Source organism: Hordeum vulgare, chromosome 5H (genome assembly GCF_904849725.1).
Source record: "Hordeum vulgare subsp. vulgare chromosome 5H, MorexV3_pseudomolecules_assembly, whole genome shotgun sequence".
Taxonomy (NCBI): domain Eukaryota; kingdom Viridiplantae; phylum Streptophyta; class Magnoliopsida; order Poales; family Poaceae; genus Hordeum; species Hordeum vulgare.
The window spans coordinates 578329385-578340682 of record NC_058522.1 but is presented as its reverse complement, the minus strand read 5'-3'; the positions used below and the strand labels follow the sequence as shown (position 1 = coordinate 578340682).

Sequence of the window (11298 nt, the reverse complement as noted above, 5' to 3'; positions counted from 1 at the left end):
GCCGCCGGGTCCTCCGACGGAACCAACGCTTCCCACAGCCCTTGCGCGTCGAGGTTCGCCTCCACCTTGATCGCCCACACGGTGTAGCTGTCACCGGTGAGCATCGGCACGGGGAACGACACCGTGCTCCCTCCGGCGCCGTACGGGACGAGGGCCATGGCCGCCGATAGGATCGCAACGAAGCTCTGTATACCAATTGTTGGAGCCGACCGGAGCTTCTCTTCTTGAACCTGCAGACCGTCTCTCTGCAGCTAACTAATGAACAAGAAAGACAATGGTATTTGGTGGTCGGCCGCACAAACAGCCTCAGCCTTTTCGTGTATATTTCCTTGACTGGCTCAACTGGAACACAACGGGTTACATGGCAGTCTTATAGCCCAGCTGAACCAACGTCTGAGCAACCCACTCCAGCGACTTACGCGCACGCACGCGTGAACTCCACGCCAGGCTTCGCTCGCATGATCCGCATGCAACCCACGTCTTGGTCAACCATTTGCTCCTCCACAAGACCCGGCCAAGCCTCGAGGCATCTAGCCTACAGATACTAAAAGACTAACGAACACATGCAGCTTCACATCTCGCTGCTATAGGCCTACTACTACAACCACGAGCACACAGACGCTACACATGTACGCACATACGTACACGACCGTGACTTAGCCTGCGGACCCGACCAGACGCACCGACGTCGGTCGCACCGTTATGGACCCGACCTGACGCACTGACGCCGGTTGCACCGTGCTCCGTCACGACTTATTTCCAACATAACCAGGAAAGCAAGCAAGAAAACTTGCTGTAGAAAATGCTCTCAAGAAGTTGAAAAAAGGACCTGATGGACGCTACATTAATGTATTTGATGTTGTCACTGATATAGATATCCTGATTGGAGCATTTGAGAACATTGTTTCAGGACCAGAGTATGCTGAGCTGCGGGAGGGCGGACCAAAGAAGCTATTTTTACATACACAAGTCACACTGGTTGGCCTCTTTCCTGTCTCTCTCTCTCCTTCATTTTTTTGCTAGGCCCATCACGAGTGAAAAAAATTGCCCCCAATTTTCGCCAGCAGCACCCCAAGCAGCGAAAAAAATGCCCCAAACGGCTGGAGATGCTCTTACTGGTTCGGTTTTAAATTGCACGGTTCAAACACAAACGAAAGCTAGATCACAAATGGGGATATAGTGGCTCAAATGGGCATAATCCCTCACTGGCCCACTTCTTTACTAGACTTGACAACTACAGACTGCGACATAACTGCGTTGAACGCAACAAATTCTGGCAAATATCCGCTGGGCTATTACAGTGCTTAGCAGTAAATTCCGACAAATATCTGCTGGCCTATTACAATGCTGGGCAGCAAATTCCGACAAATATCCGCTGGTCTATTACAATGCTGGGCAGTGACCCCTCTGGGTCCTGGCTACTGCTTGTACAAGGTTCCCTAAGGTTTACCGGTTTTTAGAAACTTACAACAGCCCAAATTATGACTCTGTCCGTCTGGCGGTTCGAAATTAAATGACACATGATTGTACCAGAACAACAAAGGATTCTAAATTTTCAGGTATCCTTTCGAGCACTTGATTGCCTGTTTTCTCCGGGAGCCCTTCAGCTGGCACACTCCCCATTAGGAAAGAAGTGCATCGCAAGGGAAGTCGCGCTGGCCACCTTCTGGCGGAGGTTGAACTTAGTTGCGATGAATGGCCGGACATCTTCCACACCAACCAGGCTTTCCAGGAACGGTAGCAGTGCTAGGAGCTCCTTGTCGTTTGGGTCGTCGAACCAACTCTCGATCGGTATGCCATTGTCCAACTGGAACCCAAAGGCCTGAAAGCAACAATATCAGAGAATAAATCTTGATTCATCTGCTTACATGTGATGCAAATGTAATTGTAGTACTCATTGCTACACACATTTTTTTTGTAAATAAATAATAATTTGTGACAATCTCATTGCACAGCAAGAAGGAATTAACTACACCCATGGTACAACAAGCGCGCTGCTCAGCAAATCAATTCTAAGGCATGATCGATGACTATCTTGATGAATCCATGTGGGGAGAGGAGGACTGGACAGAACAAGAACATGAAAAAGCGGAAGATTGCGTGAGTAAACCAAGTTTCTTCCTGGGGCACTCTAATCCCAGTGAGAAGTAAAGTGGAAGATTATGTTCCAACTGAAAATATTTCAGTACAGGTGACATTTAAAACTGAAGAAAAATAGTTAAAAGGCATTGGTCAGTAAGATAACTTTTATGGATAAGGTCATTCATGTTGCTATTCCAGAACAGCCAGAAAAGTCAGACACAAAACGTCACGATGATAAAACAGGATAATGGCTTATGTTTTACTTCACCAAGTGCCTGCCTATCCCCGATTGAACAATTTATGTTGCAACCACTTGAGTAACATGTATAGACCTACTATATACTCCCTCCGTCCGGAATTACTTGTCGCACAAATGTTTAAAAATGGATGTATCTAGAACTAAAATACATCTAGATACATCTGTTTCTATGACAAGTATTTCCGGACGGAGGGAGTATAAAATTGAGTTGCAAGGAAGAAAAGCACATAAGGATACCAGTGATAATAAAATCATGAAGACTAGATTAGATTGGCTACAATAGCATTTCAGAGAGTTTCAACCAGTATGGTTTAGTAACTACCTGTGGAGAATTGTCAACTATGACAACACGAGACAAGTCACGTCCGAGAACTGATAGATCCTTTAAGTAGTTGCCCTCCACGTAGACGCAAGACTCGCGATAAACTCGATGACGGAACAACCTTCTTTTCGGATCAAGAACATTAAGCAGTTGTTCTGCATAGATACTTTGACTAGCCGTGAAGATGATTATCTCAAACATGCTGGCTACTCTCTCCAGGAAGTCTTTCAGATATGGACGACACCGTACATAGATTGTGTGATCTCTGAGATTAAAACGAACTGGGAAAGTGAAATCAGAATCTTCACAGGGCTCAAGAGTAGAATGCACCAGTGTCTCTGCATGACATTATGGCAATAGCTTCAGGTTAGATTAACACTGAATTCATAATGAACGGAAACACCAAGGTTACAAATAAGAACTAACACCAGGGTATAATTACATTAGATCGAACAAGTAAAAAGACGTAATCAAAAAGGCCATAGATTGGTGTCCAGCCACAAAATTCCACTAGGCTAACATTAAGTGAAAAAGTTAATATTTATGTGAATAGTACATAAATAAGAAACTGAACATGGTACATAAATAATGATGATCATGTTGCAGTAGCCACAATATTAACAAACATGTGCAATCATGTTCAACAGAAACTTATAATTGCGCAGACAGCATGCTTCATGGGTTTCTATAGGTTTTTCAGGTTCAACCCAGATCCTTCGCTTCCTCCCCAAAAAAGAGCTTTTGGCACCTGTCAACAAAAATGCTGCAGACCCTTGGCCTTACCGGTCGTAAACTAGCATGTCTTTGTTTACATACGGAAGTAACTGGATCCTGGATCCCCCCCCCCCCCCGACACACACACACACACACATTTTTTTCATCTGACATTACTATTTGTTCTACTACTTCACGACAAATTTACCACAATTGTTCCATCTGGCGCCCTTGGGTTAAATGGATAATTCTGCATGCAATTGATGCCCTTTCTTGTACTAAACATATTGATTAAGGCCATCTTTGGTTCAGTCACCAGTTATATTAATCATTACTTAACTTGAATGGCTCATAACAGGAAAAGAGGGGTTAATATAGCGAAATGATAATATTTACACAGAAGAAACATCATTAAAATAATTATTCCATCAAGATATTTCATCAGACTCAAGTGCATATATCAGAGATAAAATGTTCACCCAAACAATAATCTTACCATCCAGATCAAGAACAAGGGTGGTTCTAGGGCAGCTCCGAGTTTGCTTTGGAAGAAGAACGGGTCGAAACTTGGGTACAACCATAGATAACTCAGGCAAATCCTTTATAAAGCTATAAGGGTCAAACTCATCAAGCTCCTCAGCCTCATCAGGATCAGCGCACTCATCTGTTGAGATCGAATCTTGACTTTGTTCATCAATACACTCCAGTTTGGAGTGCTGCATTGCAAGATATATAGCAGACACTTCGGGAGAAAGACTACCCAATTCACTGTATTCATCGTTTGCACGCTTCGTATTTCCACATGTTGATTGCACAGGAACTGCAATAAGAGTGTCAAGCCATCTTACAAAGGAGTACTTATTATTCACTATATGAATGGATGTGAAAATTCAAACATAGATCTGAAAATTGCTAATGTACATGAATTACAAGGTGTTGGCATACTTACACTCACAGATCCACTTTTCACAGTACAAGCTGTAGATAAAAATACTAATTTGCATGTTCTGAATATACAACAAATGAAATAAGAGAGAAAAATAGCATTGCACCACGCAGTCTAGATTAGTCAGGGAAAGGCAAAGCAGATACAGTGACTAAGGACTTCAAAACTTTCACTTACCACTTATAAAGGATTGTCAGAAATCACATGTCTGCTTTAAAAAAGAGCTTGATAATATTAATATAAAAACTGAATATTCTACAAAGGTGAGGTTACATTGACTAGTGGGACAGGTCTAAGTACATATAAATTAGGGGAAGGATGTGGATGTGGATGTGGTGATATAAGCATATATGCCTTCTAGATACTGAAGATAACGAGGAAAATAAGAAGCCATACCAACCAGATTACTAGATACTCCCTCTGTTTCTTTCTACTTCGCATATTAGGTTTGTCTTATGTCAAACTTTCCGAAGTTCGACCAATATTATAGAAAAAATACAAACATTCAATATACCAAATCAATATTATTAAATCCATGATGGAATCTATTTTATATTATATTTACCCAAATGATAAGTGCCACACGTGTGGCACGAAGCATTCCAACCCTGACGTTTTTTATAACTAAAGTTACCATCCAAAAAGTAAAAACAAACCAAAAAAAAAACTGAAACTTGCCATCCAAAAAGGAAGTTGCCATGCTTATAACAACTAAAGTTGCGATCCTCGGGCCACTAAACTTGCCATCAAAAAAGTTCGGAGTTGTCATGTGTTCGTGCCACACGTGTGGCACTTATCAGGGTCCTATATTTATTATTTGGTATTGTAGATGTTGACAATTTATATAAATGTTGTCAAACTTTACACTTTGACTTAAGAAAAACCCAATGTGTGGAGTAAAAAGAAACAGAGGGAATACAGACTTATGCATTAATGCATCACATTGATACATCTTAAGATGGCGAGATATTCAAACAGCATCGTTTAGAGGGAGTTTCAGTGTTCTAATTGTGTACCTTTGCTCAAGCCATCACTGTCGTCTTCATTATGATGGTGGAATGGTTGAGAAAATATGTTCTCACATGGCTCTTCATCATCTCCGTGAGACTGCTGGCGAAAATAAAGGCCAAATAGATGTATAAGAATGTAACATAAAGAACAGTGGCAGAATTAATTGATTGCTGCACAATGAAGAACAATAGTTCATAGTTGTAGTCTTGCAAATGAGGAAAATAGACCTACGGCATACACATATCTCAAATACAGCTTATAAAGGACCTACATATTTTGTGTTTACATCCCAAAAAAGTTGCTATGCAGAAAAAGAATACTTAAAAAAGACAGTAAACAGTTTTTAGCTCATTTCATTATCTTGCTGGACTGCACTGCAGGATAACAACGTACACAAAGCCAGATCGTATACCTCACTTAAACCATAATGAACCGTACCTTGTGATCAAGCATACTACTACTTGGCACATCAGCCACTTCATTTTCAGTTTCAGAATCATATAGAGATGTTAATTTTCTTCCACCGCTTAGAACTTGGTTTTTCTTCAGAGGGTCTCCGGCTGCAGAGTCAACAATTAGAGCAATGTTAGTACAAAACCAAGACAGCTCTAGTAGATACAAGGCAGCCAACTTCCTAAAAGTTGATAATATTACATCTCCCAAACCAACTCCAGTCAACTGGAGGAATAATCCCAGACAAAACATTTGCCAAAAGTGAGATGGTGTGTCAAAGATGCTACAAAAATTAGCTTGTACAATAAGAGAACTGACAGATGGCAGTATATGACAAATTGGATAGTGACCACGAATATTTATCTTTGCCGCTCTATCCAAGTATCTATCAACTAATGCCGTATAATATACTGCAAATGGAGTTGCACCATAACGCAGAACAATGAGTGGGGGGATGCGAGGTGGAGGGAACTTTACCAGGTTTCTGCTTTTTGGAAGAAGAAGTAATTAGATCATTGACTTTCTTATCAGCAGCTGCGGTCTGAGTGGGTCTTCTAGGTTGCCTGCTAGTTTTCGTATTAACATGCTCGACAGTTGCATTTCTTGCAGGTCCTTTTTTTCTTGTCGGCATCCTTCAATCAAGAAGACTTCTTGCCTGCAGTTGGCTCGTATATGAGAAAAGGAACACCAGACCACACAGCACACTTCCGCCAAGTCAGTTCAGGGTAATTGCACAAACTCCGTCAAAGTGGCACGTAGAGCTTTCAACGCAAATAACCCTCAGAGTACAGACCTGAAGAAAATTGGTAAAGGGAATTAGCTACCAGAAGTATAGCAAAGCCCAGCCCAAATCTCTCTCGGCCAAATCACAATGTAGAGAGAGTTAAATTTGCTACAAAACGTTGAGTACAATGACAGTATTTCAAATTCAGCAGTCGGTGTGCCAATGAACTCGCAGTATGCGCCAATCTTATACGAAGAAAAAAAAAAGTTTAGCCTCGGAGAAACGCAAATTTCCTCGAGTCTACATTCCAAATGCTTAGAAATTTAAAATAATCACAGGCCTATGCACCCAGCACTCCAGAGACTCCTTCCTTTACAAAAATAGGGGTTAGCCCGGCTCCTCCCTTTCATTCTTCTATTTGGAGTAAATTCGGACATCCCTAATCATCCAGCAATTCGAATTTGTAACCGCATACCCTAAATACAATTAGAAATCATGGACCGACACAAATTACACACGTTTAGTTTGTCGGGGGGAGAATTTAGCAGCAACTCAGCGAGAGCATTGCTTCGGCGCAACCGCTACCGCACTACTCGGAATCGAACGAGGCAAATCCCAGCCGGGCGCCTGCCCAGGGCCTCCTATGTATAGATAGGGGCCGAATCTACGGGTCACTGCGTCCGAGCTGAAGCTTATCCGGAAGGTGGACGGAGGCGAGCTGAAGGCGGAGGTCAAACCTGGGCGGAGGCGAGCTGGAGGCCGGGGACGAGCTGGCGGGCGGCGAGACGGGGTGGACGGGCCCGGCGGCGTCGATCTGCTGGCGCGGGGGCTCCGTGGTAGTGGCCGGCGGCAGAGGGAGGACGCGGTCGGGGACGGCGTCGGAGATTGTATGCGGGATGCGGTAGGCGGGGCGGCGACGGCGAGGGTGGGGGGCGACGGCGGAGCGGGGGTGGGGTGGGTTGGGAGGGCGAAACCCTAGCCGCTTGTCGCGCACGGGGGAGAGGGGAGAGAGCCTATAGCCGCGGCGCAACGCTTCGGGGAGTGATGAGGAGAGGAGAACCCCTTGCGGCTGCGGGCGGGGGGTTTGGGGAGCACGCGGTGGCAGCCGCAGGTAATTCCTCCCAAAGCCGGGGTGCGTTTCTGGAAACGGAGGGTGCTTTTTTTTTCTATATATATGGGAGGGGCTGCCGATGTGAAATTCAAATTCGAATTCAAATGAACAGTCTGCATGGTAGAACTACGGAACTCTGAATTATTTTTGAACTGCTCATGGATGTTACGAATCGCATGATTATGATGTGCTTTTTTCTGTGGGAGGCGCTGCCGATGTGAAGTTCGAATTCGAATTCAAATGAACAGTATACATGGTAGAACTACGGAAGTTTGAATTATTTTGAACTTACTTATGGATGTTACGAACCGCATGGTTACTGATAGGGTTATAGTCCCAGGGTAGGGTCATAGGCCTGCCCTATAGGTCCTACCTAAGGACTACCCTTCATAGAGGACAAGACCCTTAGACAGTTCCGACTGAACTAAGGACTTCCCCATCATCGAGTCGGTGACGAACAATCGGAGCGTATTTAACGTACCGACTGAATTTCACTCTGTACATCGTAACCTCCCAGGAGGGCAACGGTCTTACGTTTTCATACACCATTATTAACATTTAAGGCGTACGTTACCTGTAACGTAGGCATTTATTCGCCACTATTTCACCCCTGTCCACCGGGCCATTATGAAGGGCAACGCACTCTATATAAGCCGCCCTTCCCCACTGGTGCAGGGGTTGGTATTTACTGTAATCCGATATTCCACTCGACATTAAGCTCCCAAGAGCACTGAGGCGTAGGGCTTTTACCTCCACCATAGAGGGGCCTGAACTCATACATCCTCGTCGTAGCTAAGGCTCTGCCCATCCTTTAGTACCCTACACATCTACTGTCAGACTTATATCCGACGCCCACCGTGGGGCAGGCGTCTAAGCGACTTCCGGCGAGTTTGCAACTTCATCTTTTCATCATGTCGTCCGGCGGAGATTTGTGCATGGGTCATGAGATCCTCTTCGGCGCACTCTCCTTCATCGTCGATGATTCAGCATGGCTTCGGGATGCGCCCCTCGATGTCGAGGTGCTCCCCAGTCGCGGGGCTACGCACTTCCATGCCGGTTCCCGCGGCGTCCTTCTTCTCCAGCAATCGGCCCCGGTGTCGATCTTCGCCCCCGTCACGCGCCGCAACAAGCGGTCCCGCCGTCCGCAGCTCCAGCGTTGGGTGCGACACGCCCAGGCGCGACAGAACGCGTCCTCTCAAGTGGCGGTCCTCGAGTCGGTTGTGGTCGCGCCGCCGTCCCAGTGCTTGGACTCAGTTCCGACTGAGTTACCTTCCGAGTACTTGGGTCGCGGGCCTGCAGCCGAAGTTCTCATGGCCGATTCCCATGAAAGTCCCCTCCAAACTGGTCGGAACGAGCACGAGGTCGGTGAATCATCCGGTGCTCGTCGTCAACACCACCGTTCTGCCAGTCGACGCACTTGCCAGAGCAACGTCGAGGTGTTCCGCACACCCATCCTCAACCTGGCTGCCGCTGCCAAGATAACCGATTCCCTCCAATCGACTGATTCAGAGGCTGGTAGAGGGATCGAGCAGATCCGTGCCCTGTTGCATACGGCGCAGCAGCAAAATTCGGCGCTCTGCCAGTCGCACAACAGGATCCACAATAGTTCTGTTCACGCGAACACGCATCGGTCAGTTTTCAGCCCCGACTCTCATCAGCGACGCGGAGGGGGCAGCCGTTCCAGGAATCCCGAAGATCGTCGCCGTTCACGCACCCCTCCGCGGGTGGGCCTTACAGGTCCCGGCATCATGATGATCGTCGTTCAGTCGGTGACGCGTATGATCCAAGGCCCGACGCAAGAGGGTACATCGCCCAGAACAAGGTCGACAGAAGTCGAGCCCACCGTGATGGTCACGATAGAGACCGTCCGAGTGGAGGCAGGACCGTCGTTTCTGGTCCCGAGTGTTTCAGTCGGGCCATCCGCTCAGCTGACATCCCTCCCAACTTCCGATTGGCGACGGGAATCAGCAAGTTCACAGGAGAGTTCAAGCCAGAAACTTGGTTGGATGACTATAGAGTGGCAGTCCAAATCGGTGAAGGAAATGACCAGATCGCCATGAAACATCTCCCCCTGATGCTCGACGGCTCGGCGCGAGCTTGGCTGAACCAGTTAGCTCCGTCAAGCATCTACAGCTGGGCAGATCTGTCCCGAGTCTTCATCAGGACCTTCGAGGGTACGTGCAAGCGTCCTGCTGGTCTCGTGGAGCTCCAACACTGTGTCCAGAAGCAGAACGAGCCCCTGCGCGATTTCATCCAGCGCTGGACGACCCTCTACCACACGGTGGAGAACGTCACAGAGCACCAAGCAGTCTGCGCCTTCAAGGCAGGCATGCTGTACAGAGATCTGTACCTGAAGTTCGGTCGGACAGGCGACATCTCCATGAACAAGATGATGGAGATAGCCGCGCGCTATGCAAATGGCGAAGAAGAGGACCACATACGTAGCGGCAAGCATAAGGCAGTCGCCGACGGAGATGGGAACAGCAAAAGGAAGCAAAAGCAGAAAGCTCCATCCACTCCGCAGGCAGAGGCAGCAGTCGTTACGAATGCCAAGTTCAAGGGCAAGGGGAAAGCTCAGTATACCCCCAAGAAGAAACAATTCGAAAACTCCGTCCTGGATCAGTCGTGTCCAATCCACACGAAGATGGACGAAGAAGGCAATCCCATATTCTCGAAGCATACCACTCGACAGTGTCGCCTCCTGATCCAAGGATTCGGCGAAGGGCAGCCGAGTGAAAAGGACAACGAGCAGGATGATGAGGACAAGGAGGATCCGTTCCCCCAAGTCCATGCAACATTGATGATTTTTGCTGACGTGGAAAGCAAGAGTCGACTGAAACTGGTGAACAGGGAGGTGAACATGGCGAACCCAACCAACCCCACGTTCCTCAAATGGTCTCAGACTGCGATCACCTTTGATCAGTCGGACCATCCAGCACACGTGCCCACCCCAGGGAGGCAAGCTCTGGTCGTCGACCCGGTGGTGGAAGGAGTCCGACTGCGCAAAGTCCTCATGGACGCCGGCAGCGGCTTGAATATCATGTACGCCGACACTCTCAAGGTGATGGGCATTCCGATGTCCAAACTTAGCGAGAGCAGCATGCAGTTCCACGGAGTCGTCCCAGGACGAAAGGCCAAGTCACTCGGCCAGATCGCGTTGGACGTCGTTTTCGGCTCCGACAAGAACTTCCGCAAGGAAAAGCTGACATTCGAGGTGGTGGACTTCCAGAGTGCATACCATGCCATTCTAGGCCGTCCGGCGTATGCGCGTTTCATGTCCCGTCCATGATACGTGTATTTGAAGCTGAAGATGCCGGGTCCCAAAGGTGTGATCACGGTCACAGGCAATCGGCAGCGGGCCGAGGAGTGTCTGCAGCAGGGGTCGACGATTGCCGATCAGCAGATGGCTATCCTCGAGCTGGATGAGTACAAGAAGACCGCCGACCCCGCTGACTTGATGCGTTTGAAGAAGCCAGCTTCGGAGTCCGCATTCCAGTCAGCGGGAGACACGAAGAAAGTCAGCATCCACCCGACGGACGACGCCGCTGCCCCGACGAACATCTCCACCACCCTTGATCCAAAATAGGAAGCCGAGCTCATCCAATTCCTCCGTGAGAACTGGGACATTTTTGTTGGAATTATGCCCTAGAGTCAATAATAAATATAGTTATTATTA

The 11298-nt window shown here is 47.2% G+C and overlaps 1 protein-coding gene across 2 annotated transcripts; it reads right to left on the bottom strand.

Annotated features, from left to right (window-relative positions):
• Nucleotides 1–1271: 1271 nt before the first annotated feature.
• LOC123395093 (CTD small phosphatase-like protein 2) lies at nucleotides 1272–7542 on the bottom strand. 2 transcript variants are annotated; one of them, XM_045090025.1, is made up of 7 exons: nucleotides 7249–7542; nucleotides 6265–6580; nucleotides 5773–5894; nucleotides 5340–5433; nucleotides 3874–4197; nucleotides 2664–3001; nucleotides 1272–1822 (listed from the first exon to the last, which is right to left on the bottom strand). In XM_045090025.1, the coding sequence occupies exons 2-7, from the start codon at nucleotides 6416–6418 to the stop codon at nucleotides 1604–1606; spliced, it is 1251 nt and encodes a 416-aa protein (XP_044945960.1). In that variant the 5' UTR covers nucleotides 6419–6580; nucleotides 7249–7542; the 3' UTR covers nucleotides 1272–1603. The 2 variants fall into 2 exon arrangements, with proteins under 2 accessions (XP_044945960.1, XP_044945961.1); XM_045090026.1 differs by having other exon boundaries at nucleotides 5340–5430.
• Between the last annotated feature and the right edge of the window lie 3756 nt (nucleotides 7543–11298).